We start from the raw sequence: 18,486 nt of genomic DNA, 5'->3' as shown, positions 1-18,486 counted from the left end.
GTCCCTATCAGGATACAGGAGGGAGGGAGCACCTAGCTAAAAGACTTTGCTAGTCTTAGAGAGCTCTGCCATCTAGTGGCACGGAAGACGTATCCATACAGCATGGCTAATTCAGCTGCTTATCTACGTGAAAAAAAAAATTGTAAACTATAATCTTAACCAGAGAAAGATCAAGCAAGTAAAACCTGTAACCTCCAAACTGGAACGGGAAATTTGAAACAATGCAAAAAAGTGCTCTTACATATAATGGTAAGATACTTCCGGTGTCTTATAGCTCAGATATGCGTTGCTCTGATAAGCTTAGGAGATATTCCCAAAATCTGTAAATGAAAGAAACTTCGAGTGGTCGTTTCCAAGAAAAGTCAGAATGCAAGAAGGGCGGGCATCTGGATTGATCCGTGGTACTACAGGAACGAAAATTAGCAGGTAAGAACCAATTTTCCTTTCCCTGTATGTACCCGGATCAGTCCAGACAGTGGGATGTACCAAAACTTCCCTAAGTAGGGTGGGACCGAGATAGTCCCGCTCAAAACACCTGTCTGCCGAAGGAACCAAAAACTGGCTCCTGTACATTGAGGAGATCATGACGAGCAAAGGAATGAAGAGATTTCTAAGTAGCTGCTCTGCATATTTCTTGCGGGGGGAGAGGTAGCCTGTGAGCGCAACAAATGGGCCTTTAAGCCCTCCGGAACCAGCCGGCCTTGACAGATATACACCGACGCAATCGCCTCCTTTAGCCAGCGAGCGATGGTAGCCTTAGAAACCTTGTTCCCCTTTGGGTCCGCTCCATAAGACAAAGAGATGATCAGAGATCTAAAACTCATTTGTGACTTCTAAGTATTGCAGTAGCACTCTTTTCACATCAAGGCGCCTTAGATCTCCACCAGGTGTGCTCGCAATGTCGTCTAGAGAAAAGACAGGTAGCTCCACTGACTGATTTAAGTGAAAAAAAAGGACACGACCTTTGGTAAAAAGGATAGAACTGTCTTGAGGGAAACACCTGAATCAGAAAAACGAAGAAATGGTTCCCTACAAGACAAGGCTTGGAGCTTGGACACTCTCCTGACCGAGCACATAGAGACCAGAAATACTATCTTAAGAGTCAGGTCTTTGAGCGTGGCCCACCTGAGAGGTTCAAAAGGCACCCTGCAGAGAACTCGAAGTACCAGATTAAGGCTCCACGATGGGCAAGTAGCCCGGACAGGCGGGTTCAAATGCTTAGCCCCCTTGAGGAACTGCACGACATCCAGGTGGGCTGCCACTGCGAAGCCATCGACCCCGCCCTAAGAGGGAACAACTGAGAGCTGAAACTTGAACCCACAGGGAATTGAAAGACAAACCCTTGGAGAGACCATTCTGTAGGAAAGATAGGACCTGGAACACTGGGTCCTTGCGCGCCGGCATGTCTGAGTCAGCACACATCGTATCAAACACTCTCCATACCCAAACGTAAGCGAGAGAGAGGTTGAAGTCTTATGCGCATGCAACAAGGTGGAAATAACCTCCTCCTTATAACCCTTCTTCCTCAGTCTGTGCCTCTCAAAAGCCAGGCCGCTTGACAAAAGCGATCTGCCTGATCGAAAAATATGGGACCCTGCCGCAGTAGATTTGGGAGGTGACTAAGGCGAAGAGGACCATCCGTCGGGAGGTTCACCAGATCCGCGAACCATGGTCTCTGGGGCCATTCTGGCGCTACGAGAATGACCGGCCCCTTGTGAAGCTCTATTCCTCTGAGTACTTTTCCCACCAGAGGCCAGGGTGGGAACACGCAGAGGAGGATGTTGCAAGGCCAGGGTAGCACCAGGGCATTCACCCCTTCCAAGCAGTGCTCCCGTCTGCGGCTGAAGAATCTGGGAGCCTTCGTATTTTTCAGAGTGGCCATCAGGTCTAAGTGGGGGGCTCCCCACTTGCACACAACAAGATCCATCGCCTCTTCGGACAACTCCCACTCTCCGGGGTCTAGGTGTTGACGACTTAGGAAGTCGGCCTGATTATTCTCCTTCCCCGCAATGTGGGAGGCTACCAGTCGAGCCAGATGGTACTCCGCCGAGGAGAACAGCTTGCTGGCTTCCAGAGCTACCAGCCGACTTCTGGTGCCACCCTGGCGATTGATGTAAGCTGCTGTGGTGGCATTGTCAGAGACAACTCGGACCGCTTTGTGACGGAGCAAGGGCCGGAATGTCTTGAACACCAGGCGAACTGCTCGGGCCTCCAGACAATTGATGTGCCATTGAGATTAGACTGGGGACCACTGCCCTTTGGTAGACTGATTCTGGCACACCGCTCCCCAGCCGGAGAGGCTGGCGTCCATCGTAACAATGATCCACTGAGGTGTTTCCAGGTGCATCCCCTTCAACAGGTGAGCGAGTGAGAGCCACCACTGCATGCTGGTGATGGTAAAGTCGGAGAGAGGTAGAGGTGTCAAACTCCTCAGAGACTGGCTTCCAGTGGGACAGCAAAACTTTCTATTAAGGCCGCATATGTGTGAAGGCCCATGGAACCAAATCTATAGTTAAAGCCATAGAGCCCAGGACCTCACCCCAGAGCCAAGCAAAAGGCCACCAGGAAAGGGTCCTAGGCTGAATAAATCAAGGGGACAGGACCCCCCCTAGGCCCAAGCAAGAGCGAGGAATCAGAACAAAATTGCTCCTGATGACTAAACTTTTTTTTTTTTTTAAACACTGGGAATTAAACCAATACTTGCTTGATCCTTTATAACTAGAGGAGGAGGAGGAAGAACTTCCGCAAATCAAAAACTGCTACAAAGAAAGGGAACCACAGGTTCTGCTATCTGCATCTGCTGGAGACAGAGAAATACTGAAGGGACACAGGGGGAGCACTGTCCTGATATAGGATACCTTTTGAGTTTCTCTGTCTTCATCTGCTGGAAAGAAGGCTCAAACCACTGTCTGGACTGATCTGGGTACATACAGGGAACTAGTGGCTTGAAGCTAATAACTTATCTAACCAACTACTTTTCTATCTGGGTAGCTAAATGTATTAACATTTATCTTTTCATCAAACAATATTAAGTTGGTAGGTCATCAGGCTATAGGGTTAAAAATAACGAGACCCAAAAGTTACCCCGAAGGTGAATTGTAAAATGGGAGTAGAATGCAATAAATATTTTCAAGAAAATGGAAAGCAGAACCAAATGAGGAAAATGAGAGGAGCATAAGCACGGATACATCAGATGTAAAATATTAATAAAGCAGATCAAGAGGGAATTTGAAAAGAAGATTGCCACACAATGAAAAACTAACATGTTGGGGAGCCTGGGCATGTAAATAGCAGATTACATTTAATGCAGACAATTGCAAAGTGATACACATAGGAAAAAATAATCCCAAACTACAGGTACACAATACTAGGTTCCCACATTAGGAGTCACCACCCAGGAAACAGATCAGGAGTCATTGTGGACAATACATTACAATCCTAAACTCAGTGTGCAGCGATGGTCAAAGCAAATAGAATGGTAGGCATTATTTGGAAAGGAATGAAGAAAAGAACAGAGAATACCATAATGCCTCTATAGATTCATGGTGTGCCAACAGGTAAACTGTGCACAATTCTGGTCATCCCATCTCAAAAACGATAGAGCAGAAATAGAAAATGTACAGAGAAAGGCAACAACAATTCTAAAGGGAGCAGCTCCCTTATGAAAAATGTTTAAACAAGTTAGGGCCCTTCAGTTTGCAGAAGAGGCAACAGAGGAGAATTGATAGAGGTTTATAAAATCATGAGTGGGGTGGAAAAGGAACTGTACATAGGGAATGGTTATTTACCCTTTCAAATAGTACTCAGAGTGGGGGATACTCCATGAAACTAACAAAGCAGAAGATTTAAGCCAAATTGGAGAAAACATTTTTGGTGGAGGATGTGGCTAAGACATCTGGCACTGCAGGAGTTTAAAAGGGGTTTGGACAAGTTCCTGGAGGTAAAACTCATAAACTATTATTAACCAGATAACCTAAGAAAGCCACGCTTATCCCTGGGAATGAGAACAAGGAAAAGAAAATTAGGTCTTACCTCCGATAATTTTTGTTCCTGTAGTACCAAGGATCAGTCCAGACTCCTGGGTTTTGCCTCCACACCAGCAGATGGAGACAGAGCCAAACTTGTCAGGCTCCCTATATATACCAGGATGCCATTCACAGTCTGTCAGTATAACGTAATGTCAAAGCAGAAACTCTGAAAACTGAACACTAACTAAACCCCCCGGAATATTAACCGGAGAACCCGGGCCCACTGTCCCCAAGAGAGACCTGCCCCGGAAAGAGCAAACCAGCATATAGCTAATGAACCATATAAGGAAACCTGCAACATTCTCACAACAGAAAACACAGCGGACTCTCCGAAATGAGAAAACATAGAGGGCGGGACTCTGGACTGATCCTTGGTACTACAGGAATGAAAATTATCGGAGGTAAGACCTAATTTTCTTTTCCCTGTACGTACCGGATCAGTCCAGACTCCTGGGATGTACCAGAGCTGAAATTACTTGGGGTGGGATCCGGAGAGGCCCGCTCTTAAAACGCCTGCTCCGAAGTTGCCATCCCTGGAGCCCTGGACAACCAAATGATAATGACGCGCAAAGGAATGCAAAGATTCCAAGTGGCAGCCCTGCAAATCTCCTGCTGAGAGATCTGCATACACTCTGCCCAGGAAACTGCCTGGGACCGCATCGATCGGGCCTCGAGTCCCTGCGGAACCGATTTACCGCAGAGGAAATATGAGGAACCTATGGTCTCCTTCAACCAGCGAGACACGGTTACCTTTGAAGCCATATTACCCCTCTTCGGACCCTGACAAATCCCAAAGAGGTGATCCGACAATCGATATCATTCGTCACCTCCAAACACCGTAGGAGAGATCTACGAACATCTAACTTCCTCAGATCCCTCGCCAATGGATCCGACCCCTGGAGATCCCCAAAGGAAGGAAGCTCCACAGACTGATACAGGTGAAAGGAGGATACCACGAGAGGACCGTGCGCAGCGTTGCCCCGGCTTCCGAGATCCGCAAGAAAAGCTCCCTGCAAGATAAGACCTGAAGCCCCGACACCCGCCTGGCAGACGCGACCGCCACCAAGAACACTGTCTTCAATCTAAGGTCCTTAAGGGTTGCCCGTTTGAATGGTTCGAAGAGAGGAGCACATAGGGCTTTGAGGACCACGTTCAAATCCCAGGAAGGACACGGAACCTTCAAGAGCGGCCACAACTGATCCGCCCTTTCGAGACTCTGTTCACATCCGGATGCGCCGCTAGAGACCTCCCTTCAAGAAACCCCGGAAAGCAACCAAGAGCTGTACCTGTACCCCTAGGGAACCATCCTGTAGAAAGGCCAAAATAGCTGAAACGGAGGCCTGGGCAGCGGGAATTGACTGTTCAACGCACCGTGATTCGAAGATATTCCACACACACACACACACATGTACGTCCGCCAAGGAAACAGACTTCTTCCGCGATCTCAACAAAGTCGACACCACCGCGTCCAAGTAGCCTCTGACCCGTAGCAGACGCTTTCCAAAAGCCATGCCGCTAGACAAAATCGATCAATCTGATCGAAACACACGGTTCCCTGGTGGAGGAGATCCGGAAGATACGGCAACCACAGCGGCCCCTCCACTGCCAGGTTGAGGAGATCCGCAACCAGGGCCTTCTAGGCCATTCAGGAGCCACCAGAATAACCTCGGAGGGATGAGTCTCTATGCGCCGAAGGACTCTGCCGATCAGAGGTCAAGGAGGGAAGACGTACAGAAGAATCTTTGTGGGCCACGGTAACGCCAGGGCATCTACTCCTTCTGCCCCCGTTTCTCTCCGGTGGGCAAAGAACCTTGGGCCTTGGCATTCTGGAACGTCGCCATCAGATCCCTAGCCGGCGTGCCCCATCCGTCGCAGATGAGATGGAAGGCCCTGTCTGCCAGTTCCCATTCTCCTGGGTTGAGATGATGGCGGCTCAAAAAATCCGTGTGAACGTTGTCGACCCCTGCTATGCGAGACGCCACTATGGTTAACAGGTGACGCTCTGCCCACTGCATCAGGAGACGAGCCTCAAAGGCTACCGGCTGACTTTTGGTTCCCCCTTGTCGAATGATGAAGGCCACCATTGTCGCGTTGTCTAAGAGGACCCAGACCGACTTTCCTCGGATCAGGGGATGAAACACCTGCAATGCCAGACACACTGCCCTGGTCTCCAGACGATAGATCGACCAATGCGACCCGAGCGTGGCCCAATGGCCCTGAACCGACTTACGCCCCCCGACCAAGCAGACTCACATCCGTGGTGACCACCGTCCATTACGGCTTTGTCAATGGCAATGGGAGAGAAGACTGCTCTGACACTGGGCTCCATCGGGGGAGCAAGGCAGATTGTAATGGGCGCATGTGCCCGAAAGACCAGGGTACCAGGTCCCGTATTGCCAAGGATCCTATCATCTGTAGATACACCCAAACCGTCGGCGGCTGTTTTCGAAGCAAGGATCGAACCTGCCCCTGCAATGTGTGGTAGCGCTCCGACAAAAGGAATACCGTCCCCTGGCTAGTATCGAACAACGCTCCCAGAAACTCCAGGGACCGAGAGGGAATGAGAGGACTGTTCGTGATGTTCACCACTCAGCTTAGGGAACGCACCAACTGCATTACGCGAGTGATTGCTAACCGACAGAGGGGCTCCGACTTCGCCCGAAACAACCAATCGTCCAGGTACGGGCGCACCAGCAGTCCTTCCCTCCGCAGCTGGGCCGCTACAATCACCAAGACCTTGGTAAAGATCCGGGGAGCTGTGTCCAGCCCAAAGGGCAAGGCTTGGAACTGAAAGTTTCCCCCAAGACGTATAACCGGAGATGCTTCTGGTGATCTGCCCTGATCCCGACATGAAGATAAGCCTCCGTGAGATCCAGGGATGCCAGGAATTTCCCTGGCCGTAACGATGCAATGGCGGACCGCAGCGTCTCAGTGTGAAAAGCGGGATCCACCGACATCTGACGACACCCTTGCGATCTAGAATGGGTCGGAAGGTTCCTTCCTTCTTTGGAACGACGAAGTAAATGGAGCAATGTCCTTTTCGTTGCTCCTGATGTGGGACCGGTACAATTGCTCCCAGGTCGAACAACCTTTCCAAGGTTTGCTGGACCGCTCGGCGCTTGTCTACGTTTCCGCAAGGTGAAGGGAAAAACCGCAGCCGGAGCTGGCGTGCCAAAATTAAGGCGTAGCCGTGTGTTATTAACAGCAGTACCCCTTGATCCGACGGGATCCTGGTCCATTCCTCATAGAAGAAAGACAATCTGCCCTCTACCCTGGGTACCGAGGAATGGTCCCGCTGGATATCATTGCACATGCTTAATGCCGACAGGGGACTGTGAAGAACCAGGCCTGCCAAAACTCCTGCCCTGAAAAGACCGAGTCTTCTGACGGCCCCCCCCCCCCCCGAACTAAAGGAGGAGGAAGGGAAAGGAGCACCTGGGCGCGAGCCCTCCGATTACCCCTGAAACGAGACTTGGAAGAGAAGGATGACTTGGGCGTGTACTATCCACCAGAAGACGATAGCCTTTATTCTCCCCCAGGCGCTGAAGCAAACCATCCAACTCCTTCCCGAACAGCAGCTTCCCCTTGAATGACAAGGAACCCAGCTTGGACTCGGCTGCACCGTCCGACGACCAGTTCCGCAACCACAGCAGCCGCCTCGCAGAGCCGGCAGAGATCATGGAGCGTGCAGAAGTCCGCAAAAGATCATACAGGGCGTCTGCACTGTAGGCCACTGCCGCCTCTAGGCGGTCCAGCCTGGCGAGCCTCCTCTTCAGACAGGCCCTCATTGGCCAGGAGTCGTGGGACCCAGCGTAGACTGGCTCTGAGTGTGAAATTACTGCAAATTGCTGCCCGGGCCCCTAGGGCCAAGACTTGGAAGCTCTTCTTCAACTGAATCCCCGACTTCCGATCCTGGAGATCCTTCAGAGCCGTGGTATCCGGAACCGGTATGGAAGTGCGCTTCGTGACTGCTGACACGACTGCATCCGTCTTAGGAACTTGCAGGACTTCCAAGGCATCCTCCAGCAGGGGCAAAGCCTGTCCATCGCCTTCGAGAACCTTAATCCCAAATCCGGGTGTCCCATTCCTGAAACAGCAAATCCGTAGCTGAATCATGGAAGGGACAGGTCGTAGAGGCCCGCTCAGCCCCAGCAACACCGTAGCCATGGAACCGAGCCTAGACTCCTCTGGAGGAGTAGCGGTCCCTAACTCCTCCAGGACGGCTGGTAGGAGGGGTCCCAGTTCATCCCTGCGGAAGAGACGGATGACCCTGGGATCATCTCCCTCCGAAGTCTGGCTCTGCCTCTTAGTCCCTGGCGGCGTGGCTCCGTCTCCCTCTGCCCCCCTCGGGGGTGGGGACAGGCCCTCCAAATCCTCCTGGTTCGACTTGTCCTCCGAGAAATCTGAGGCGTCCTGAAGCGGGAGGGCCCTCAGAGCCCGCTTTACCTGCAAAGGTCCTGTAGTGGCCCCCCGTCGTGGGCGTCCCATCCCAGCAGGGCAGGCCCCTTCAGTACTCTCCTGAGACACTGTTGAATGCCTGCGAGACTTACGGGCCCCGAAGGCCCTACGCATGGCCAAAATAAACTCTGAGGGGAGAGAGGAGCAGGAGACATCCGACTCGGATCCTGTGATGTCCCCTGCTCCCTCCCTCGAAGGGCCTGCGGGAGAAACTGTTCACGGAGCTGGGCGCTGTGGAGAGAAGGAGGACGGCGATTTCCTGCCCCCTGTGGGGGGCGGCAAAGCACTCAGGGCAACCGGCGGGACCGGCGCTAAAATGGCATCTCTTGCTGCACTTGTCTGCAGCTGCTTCGGAAACGCCACGGGAGGGGCCCCGAGTGCGACCAGCATCACGATCAGCCTACTCACCACCCTCCGCGCGCCCCCCCCCCGAAGTCCCTTCATCGCCAGGAATGCGGGCTGAACCCAGCCCATCCCTTGAGAGCCGCGCGCGCCGACCCACAGGCCGCGCCACATGGCATGCTGGGCCGGGCCGCGCCGCCGGCTGAAGAAAACTCAAAAACTCGATCCGCGGGGCAAGATGCGACAATCGGGGAGGAAGGAGCAGAGAGAAAAACAAAAAAAAATGCAAACCACGCCACTGGGCCGCGAGAAAAAAAAAACTTACCTCACTTTTTTTTTTTTTTTTTTTAAACGACGCTGTCCCCCAGCAGGTGCTGAAGCGGCCTGGTTGGGGTGAGTGAGCCGGGCTCCCCAGTATCACCCCGGCTGGGCCGGTTCTCACCTGTAGGGTCCTCAACCCAAGACCACAGCAGCCTACTACCAGGGGGGATGGCCCCCTCGGGACCTAGCAACCCCCTGGGAGGCTCAGGCCCGATCCTCTGGAGAACCTGCTACAAAAAACAAAATTTCTTTTTTTTTTTTTAAACTTTACTGCAAGGAGAGGGGAATAAACAAAATCTAACTAGCCCCCTTACTCCTATACACTAACACCCAATTGAATCAGGCAAGACTGTGGGTTAGGCATCCGACCATCTGCTGGAGACAGAGTTATACTTACAGGCTGTGGGTGGCACCCTGGTATATATAGGGAGCCTGACAAGTTTGGCTCTGTCTCCATCTGCTGGTGCGGAGGCAAAACCCAGGAGTCTGGACTGATCCGGTATGTACAGAGAATGGTCTATTCTTTGGGATCTGCCAGGTACTTGTGATCTAGATTGGCCACTGTCAGAGACAGGATGGTGGACTCAATGGACCTTTGGCTTGATTCAGCATGGCACATCTTATTCTCTTATGCTCCAAATGAATTTTCTGACCTGCATTTTGCATCATCTATCTGCTTTCTGTTTGTGATCAAGCACGTGTCTGTCCTTACACTTTATTATCATTTGTCATCCGCTATGTAGAAATGTGTCATGCTCTGCACTGTTAGGAGGGGAATAGAGGCATAGAGAATGGAACAGATGCTATTGGGGAATGTGGCAGACTGCACTGTAGAAACCCTCAGAATAATTTAAAAGACTGGTCCAGTCCACCTTAACACAGATCATTCAGGGAGCTGGCTGTCTCCTCCGAGCAGGAATTAAGTGTAGGCTTAGAGAAGAGCAAGGGAGGCCCTGAGAAGATGAGGAGAATGCAACTCCATTTAAAATACTACTTGTTTGATATGTTTTGGTAAGAAGTATTGCTGAGTTAAGCTGCTTCTACGTATCATCTGAATGTATAAAATAAAAAAGGTGTGCAAGAGAAAATTGGAGGGCAGATTGCAATCTGTCTGCCAACTAGCCATAGACTGCTCATGCTGTGTGACAGGGAGTATCAATGAGATTGGTTTTACTAATACACTAGTGGCAGGGCCACTAATTCCAACCTCCCTCCTATCTCACCCTTCCCTCCCTGTTGGCCATGTCTCTCTAAGCCCATACTTTACTGGGTCCTGAGGCCTCCTCTGTCTGTCCACCTCACCTCCCCACACCTAGATGTGGACATCAGCTTGAAACGCACGCTGTCCTCACACCACCTGCTCTGGTTGTGCATTCCAACCTGTGTTCCAACCCAATGTCACACCATGCCGCCATCCTATGGCAGTGCTCAGCACATGCCATTGCTGAATCAGGGACAGACACGACTATTATTTTTTGTTTTTTAATTAAAGTTTTTACAAGGACTGTTTTATATAGATGGATTAATCACTTATGGAGAAGTAGGTGTTTGCTGTGTTAGTCCACTTGTATGTGCCAAAAAGGGGGTCAATAAACAAGTTGTAGATGAAACTTTTTATTGGACTAACTTAATATCTGTGACTAGCTTTTGAGAGCTCTTCTCCTTTCATCGATCAGTGAGCAAACACCGTAGTTACACTGGGTTTAAGTAGTCACAGTTGTACTAAAGTTAGTCCAACTTATTTGCCAACCCTTCTTTTCATTTAGGATGTTATATATCAAAGTGTGGTTGCTGTGTCAGTCCATGTGAAAGTATAGAAATAAAAGATCAATAAACAAACATGCAACATAGTGTGGAGTGTGTCACATCCCCTTTAGCCTCCGAGTATTGGTGTGGCAGTATTACGCTCTCTGGAGAAATAACCCAATTTTCTTATCCAAATTTTGCAAAAGTTGAAACCAGACAGACAATCATAGGGCATGCCATCTTACCATCTATAATACAATACTAACAATAATCTTTACTTTCAGATGCTGTAATGAGGTTTATACACTTAAAACTGACTGCATGTATCTTCCTATATTGCCATGAATGAAGAGCTCTGTGAAATTCAATTTGGATGTGCAGTAGAGTGCAAGATTTACTAAAAGTTAATTTTTTAAACTATAACAGAGCTTCTCTGAGATCTAACACAACCGGGATGAAACAGGTATACAGAAAGGGAGCGCTGTTTCTACTGCCTCAAGAGAACAGCACAAATGACAAAATTAAGCTTGAGTAAACCTGCCTGTTTCACACTGGCAAAGTAATGTACGTGTTTCTTACACAGTAATGACTGTGTTTCTTACATTTTGGCAGCACCAGCTCCTCGAAGGATTTGATCCCTTGTGCTGTCTTTTCCCTGGTGTCTTCATTGGCAGGTGGACCCTATAGAAGATCAGCACAGTAAAAAAGAGCAGAAAGGCGCTGAAATGACAATATGTACAACAGGCAGAGAATGCACAAAGCAATTCTGCCCGACGAGTCAAAAAGATACTGTGAAACACAACAAAGGGGTTCTTTGCGAGGGTCCTATTAACAGCTCTCTCTAAAAATGACATATTTGGGTTGTTCTGCAGGTAAAAGTTACAAGGCGGTATAGCTCAGTCATAAGCAAGAATGGGAGCCAAAACCACAGAAGATAAGTTGAGGACTCTATTCACAGCTGCTAGATCAGCAATGAGGAACCTTTTTTGAGTTTGTGAGCATAAAACAGCATGCATCTAGAGGTAACAGATTAGCAGGTGCAAACATCTATGGGATTTCCTTCCAGCCGACAGCATCTTCTATGTCAACAGAACTAGCCACTAGTATCACTCTAGCTTGATCTGTGCTTGATCCCCTTTAGTTTGCACACCCATTCAAAAGCCATTACTACAGCAGTAATCTGCTGTCTCAACCTAGCTCAGCTGTACTCATTGTACAGAAATACCAGGGGCTCTTTCCTGCAGAGCAGTGAGGGCCATCTCCTATACTCATGCCAGCCCTCATCACAGTGCATTATTTGAGCACGGAGTAATCCATACTGCTAAAGAGACAATAAGCATAAGAAAATGATGCACACTTCCCTAGCTTCTCATGCAACTAGCAAAGTGCGAGAATCAAAAAGGTACTCACGACTCCTGTGGCTTTATCCTTAAAATACGGCTTCAGAAAATGTCCAACATAGATGTTGGCCTTGAAAGTTTTTTCATCTCGTGATTTTGCCACTTTGGAGCCTGCCAGTTCCCACATTATTTCCTCCTAGCACACAAAATACATTGTTTTATGTACCATTTTGTTAACCAAAGACACCACTATTTTTTATACAGTGGAATAAGAGTATCCACAATCTTTTCACAATGCAACTGCTCTCAAGCCATTAATCTTCTATGCACAAGAAAAGAACCTTGGATATTTGGTTGCTTTACATTGCATTGTTACCAAACAGAGCCTGTAGCATAGCTCTTAACAACTTTGGACATTCTTTTTGAATTTACCCACGGAAAATTGGTTCTTACCTGCTAGTTTTTGTTCCTGGAATAGCACAGATCAGTCCAGACAAGTGGGGTTTTGCATCCCTACCAGCAGATGGAGGCAGAGAATAAAAACTTTTCGACACTGCTACATAATCTAGAGTGCCACCTGCAGTCCCTGAGTGTTTCTCACTATGCAAGCCAAGATGAATGTCATCAAAAACTAACCTAGCTCCCTCTCTAGAACAAGCAGGGGAAAGGTTTGAGCCCCTGATCTGGAGCCCTCACATCAAGCAATGGAAACTGAAAATCTCCAAACAGTAGTTTCTGCACTATACACATCCAGAAGAGAGACTGGTCTTTCCAAACAAAAAAGGTCAGGGTTCTGGACTGATCTGGGGTATTCCAGGAATGGAAATTTGTAGATATGAACCAATTTTCCTTTCCTGTTTATACCCCAAATCAGTCCAGGTGAGTGGGATGTACCCAAGCTCCCCTAAACTGGGCGGGAACCTGAAAGATTGAAATCCCAGCCATTGCCCAAGAGTTGCCGTCTCTGGGTGGGGATCAGTGTGCAGATATACTGGGATCAGAAAGAAGTTATGTTCTATGAACTCCTACCAAGAACTGCCACTGTGATGATGGGATTATAGAGGGTGGGGGCCTAACTGGGCAGCAAACTGCAGGCAGCCTCGATTGGGTCCTAATTGAGTGGAAAACCCCTAACATCTTGGCTTCAGCCTTCCCCCATTCTCCTGAACAGTAATGAGCTAAGTTGGGACAGATTTCACCCGGGCTGGAAGATCCAGTGTAGAGCAATGTGAACCTGGCAAAGAGTTGTTCCCTTGTGTTTCCATGTTGTCGCTCGATAGATGTCCTGTGGAGAAACCAGCTAACACTCCACCAAGGAAGCTGCCTGCATCTGGGTAGAACACGCACGCAGCCCCTCCAGGACTGGCCTTCCTTTACATATAAGGGAAATGCTGATACGATTGCCTCTTTTAGCCACTGCACAATTGTGGCATTAGAGGCCTTCCTTCCTTTCTTTGCACCACTAAATACAAAGATTACCTGATCTCCTAAAACCATTAGTGATTTTAAGATCCTTGGCCTCAAATTCTACCTTTATGCCAATGATGTCCAAATCATCATACCTATTCATGACTCACTATCTGAATCCCTAAAACTCTGGGAGAAATGCCTAACTGCCATCAATACCCTACTCACAAACCTCCACCTTGCTTTAAACACCTCCAAAACTGAACTGCTTCTCATATCCCAACACCAAATCCCTAAACCCTCGCTTGCAAACGACCTGGCATACAGTTCCATCTCTGACCAGCTCTACATACGTGACCTCGGCGTTCAGATTGACCAGCAACTGAACCTAAAAAAAAAATAAAGAAAGAAACCTTCCTTGAGGATAGTGTTGATGTAAGTTCAAAGTCATGAAAAAACTAAAACCCTTACTCCACGCTAACGATTTCCGTACAGTCATCCAGGCCACACTCTTCAAAACGGACTATTGTAACTCCCTTCTCCACCATAAAACCGCTTCAAATGCTACAGAATGCGGTAGCAAGGACCATCTCAAATGCCCACAAATCTGATCATATTACTCCCATCCTTAAAGACCTTCAGACACAATTCCAATTGGCTAGACAAGCCATTCTGCCTCACACTCTTTAACCACCCCACCAGAACAACTAATAAAAGGTGCACTCCACGTGCCATCCCTCAAGAAGGCACACCTAACATCCATGAGAGATCAAGCCCTCTCCATTGCTGGTCCTACCCTCTGGAACTCACTAGCCACGAACCTCCGTCTTGAGCCTTGTATCATCAAATTCAGATCCAAACTAAAGACTTGGCTCTTTAAACAGGCCTACCCTGATAGTCCCTCACACTTATATTCCTTGCTGCAATAATACTTGATCGGAGCCTATGTATAAAGTTAGGTTACTTTGTTTACCAGGTTTTTGCCACTTGTTACATTTTTATATTGTTTACCTATTTTTTGCACTTGTTTGCTAGCTCCAATCTATCGCTCTTGTTCCTTCTAGTCCCATACCCTGCACCTGTTTAATGTAATTTCAACCTGCAGTTATTATGTAAACCGGTATGATGTATCTACCGATACCGGTATAAAAAAAAAGCTATAAATAAATAAATAAAGGCTCAAACTGAGGTCCACACCGAACCCTAAGGACCAAATTAAGGTTCCACAAAGGACACGTTCTGCAGACCGGAGAACGCAAATGCTTCATACCCTTAAAAAAACAAATTACATCCAGATGCGAAGCCAGAGTATTCACCAAACTTTACCTCAGAAACAGCCTAAAGCTGCCACCTGCACTCGTAGTGAGTTATAGGCCAAACCTTTTGCTAGACCCTTTTGTAAAAAGGTCAAAATATGAGAAACTATCACACACATAGGGTTAAAGATCTTCCTCCAGACACCACATCTCAAATACTCTCCACAATCTGACATAAGCCAATGAAGTGGATGGTCTCCTGGCTTGAAGCAATGTAGTGGTAACCGCTTCCAAGTAACTTTTCAAATGCAGACACCTCCTCTCAAAAGCCAGGCTGTGAGACAAAAGCAATCCACCCAATCCAAGAAGATTGACCCTTGATGAAGTAAACCCTGCAGATGTCCTAGCCTTAGGGGTCTGTCCACTGGAGATTTACGAGATCCGCAAACCATGGCTGGTGTGGCCACTCCAGAGCCACTATAAACTATTCTTCCCAGGTGCCTCTCTAGACGTTGTAACACTCTGCCTATGAGAGGCCATGGGGAAAAACATAGAACAGGATCCCTGTCAGCCAGGAAAGGACTAGCATGTTAAGTCCTTCAGATCCGACCTCTCACCTGTGACTGAAGAACTGGCTCACCTTGGCATTGCACTTGAAGCCATCAGGTTTAGCTGGGGACAGTCACACTTGACCCAAATGAGATCCATGGTCTCTGGACAGCTCCCATTCTCCCAGACCTGAATGAGATCCATAGCCTCTGGACAGCTCCCACTCTCCCAGACCCATCTCCTGCTGCACATTGTCCACTCCAGCTACATGAAATGCCACCAGCCCCACAGATAATGCTCCACCCAGATAAAAAGTTCCTGGGCCTCCTGAGCCACCATGTGATTTTGTCTTGCCTTGGCAATTGATATATACCACTGTTGCATTGTCTGAGAAAATTCGCACTGCCTAATCTTGCACTTGCGAAAGAAAAAAAAAAATAAAGAGATAGAAGCACCACGTCAACCACCCTAGACTCTAACAGACTCTAGGTGGCACCTCAGGGGTATAGGACGGAATCCGTTAAAACTTCTCTGTCTCCATCTGCTGGAGGGGAGGCAAAACCCAGGAGTCTGGACTGATCCGGGTATGTACAGGGAACAGATTGATATAGACCATGATGCTTCCATTGCCGACCACTGACCTTGGGCCATCTGTCCTCGCAAAAACTGCCCCCCCAACCCTTGAGGAAGGCATCAGTGGTCACCACCACCTAGTCCAGAACTTCCAATTCCACTCTTTTCTCAAACCAAAGACTGGACCTGGAGCTTCCCTGAAGCGATAGCGGAAGCGGAAAGTGTTCAGACAGTCGACTCCGCCGGGACAAAAGGGCTCTTTGAAGGGGCTGCATGTGAACAAACACCCACGGAACAAATTCCAGCATAGATGCCATATAACCCAGGACTGGCAAATAATCCTAGACTCTGAGTACCGAAAGCTGTAGCAGCCGATGGACATGAGCCTGCAACTTCATCACCATGTCTGAAGTGAGGAACACATTGCCCATGCAGGTGTCAAATTGTGCCCCCAGGTACTCCAGCAATTGGGATGGAACTAGATTGTTCTTTGCTAGGTTTACCATCCAGCCCAGAGACTGCAACATCCACATGATCCGCTGAACCAACCGGCGATACTCCAACTCAGACTTTGCTCGAATGAGCCAGTCAACCAAATAAGGATGAACTAGCACTTCTTCCTTTCACAGCACCGCAGCTACCATCACACTTTGGTGGAAGTCCATGGCTCCATCACCAATCCGAATGATGAGCCCAAAATTGAAAATGCTCTCCCAGCACCATAAACCACAGGATCTTTTGATGTTCTGGCCAGTTGGAAATGTGCAGATTGACTTTTGTTAAATCTGACGATGCCAGAAACACCCCTTGTGAACGGAACCATCACCGCTCGCAAAGTCTCCATTTGAAAATGTGGCACTTGAAACGCCACATTGACCTTCTTCAGATCCAGAACCACTGCATTGACCTTCTTCAGATCCAGATGGCCAGAAGGTACCTTCCTTTTTTGGAACCTGAAGTAAAAAGAGTAGCCGCCCTGCAAGTTTCCTGGAGCGAGACTTGGTGACGTTCTGCCCATGAAGCGGCCTGTGACCGTGTAGAACGGGCACGAAGTCCCACCGGTACAGTCTTACCATGCAGTAAGTACGCAGAACAGATAGCTTCCTTCAGCCAACGATACTCCGGGGGAACTGGCATTATCATATCGATACTCCGGGGGAACTGGCATTATCATCTCCAAGCTTTTTAGCCATTGCAACGTATCCCATGCTGCCTCTCTTTTGATGAGGGATGTACAAGGAGAAATTATATAGGCTTCTAGGATTGGCTGAGCAAATTCTAAAGTGTAGTCATTTCTTCTTATCACCTCTAAGACCCATTGATCCATAATGATCTTGATCCACTCCTCAAAAGAGGGCCAGTTTCTCCCCAATGGCTTCCAGGACAGAGTGGACCAGCCTCATTTCATTGCATGGCCTTACTTCCTCTGGACCAAATCATGATTTGCGGCTGCCACATAGGCCATTCCCATTTCCAAGTGAGCCTCCTGCTTGGAGGTGGCCAAAAAAAACCACAGCCCTTAGGAAAATTAGTTCTTACTTGATAATTTTCGTTCCTGTAGTACCATGGATCAGTCCAGACACCTGGGTTTTGCCTCCCCTCCAGCAGATGGAGACAGAGAAGTTTTTTTTTCAAAACAACCTTGACATATATACCAAGTGCCAGCCACAGTCCCTCAGTCTTACGTAATGTCAAAGCAGAATGGAACAAAACCAAACTACACAACTAACTATTCTCCCATCTGTCATAAGGCTCAGTCAAACCCCCAACTGTAACAGAACCCTCTGAACCAACAGAACAAACGATAATGTAGTACAAATATCCAGAAAACGATACACGAGCAGACTCTCCACTACTTTAGTGTACCCAGCGGTGGGCGGGGCTCTGGACTACAGGAATGAAAAATTATCAGGTAAGAACTAAATTTTCCTTTCCCTGTACGTACCTGGATCAGTTCAGACACCTGGGATGTACCAGAGCTAACTTACCTAGGGTGGGAACTGGAGAGGCCCGCTCTGAGTACTCTTTCCCCAAATCCCCTGGAATCCGAAGCTTGAACATCCAATCTGTAATGTCTTGCAAAAGTGTGCAAAGATTTCCAAGTAGCCGCCCTGCAAGTTTCCTGGAGCGAGACTTGGTGACGTTCTGCCCATGAAGCGGCCTGTGACCGTGTAGAACGGGCACGAAGTCCCACCGGTACAGTCTTACCATGCAGTAAGTACGCAGAACAGATAGCTTCCTTCAGCCAACGAGCGATCATAGTATTTGAGGCCATACTACCTCTTTTTGGACCACTCCACAACACAAAGAGATTGTCTTACACACGGAAAGGATTTGTAACCTCTAGATACCGTAGCAGGGCCCTGCATACATCCAGTTTCCTTAAATCCTTTGCAACAGGATCCACTTGGTCCACCGCTGAGAAAGATGGAAGCTCGATCAATTGAAACGACGACGCCACCTTCG

At 48.5% G+C, this 18,486-nt stretch overlaps 1 protein-coding gene across 3 annotated transcripts in view; it reads right to left on the bottom strand.

Moving 5' to 3' along the window:
- Nucleotides 1-18,486, bottom strand: part of SNAPC4 (small nuclear RNA activating complex polypeptide 4) — a 164,753-nt gene that overhangs the window by 116,072 nt on the left and 30,195 nt on the right. For all 3 annotated transcript variants that reach the window (XR_003858150.1, XM_029611957.1, XM_029611958.1), the window contains exons 5-6: nucleotides 12,306-12,431; nucleotides 11,498-11,576 (exon numbers count right to left, since the gene is read on the bottom strand). Coding sequence is in view for 2 of the 3 variants with exons in the window: in XM_029611957.1 (XP_029467817.1) it covers nucleotides 11,498-11,576; nucleotides 12,306-12,431 (205 nt within the window). In the remaining variant the exon portion in view is untranslated. The remainder of the gene's footprint in view (nucleotides 1-11,497; nucleotides 11,577-12,305; nucleotides 12,432-18,486) is intronic.

This window comes from Rhinatrema bivittatum, chromosome 8, assembly GCF_901001135.1.
Source record: "Rhinatrema bivittatum chromosome 8, aRhiBiv1.1, whole genome shotgun sequence".
NCBI classification, from domain to species: Eukaryota; Metazoa; Chordata; class Amphibia; order Gymnophiona; family Rhinatrematidae; genus Rhinatrema; species Rhinatrema bivittatum.
This window is presented reverse-complemented; position numbering and strand designations above follow the sequence as displayed.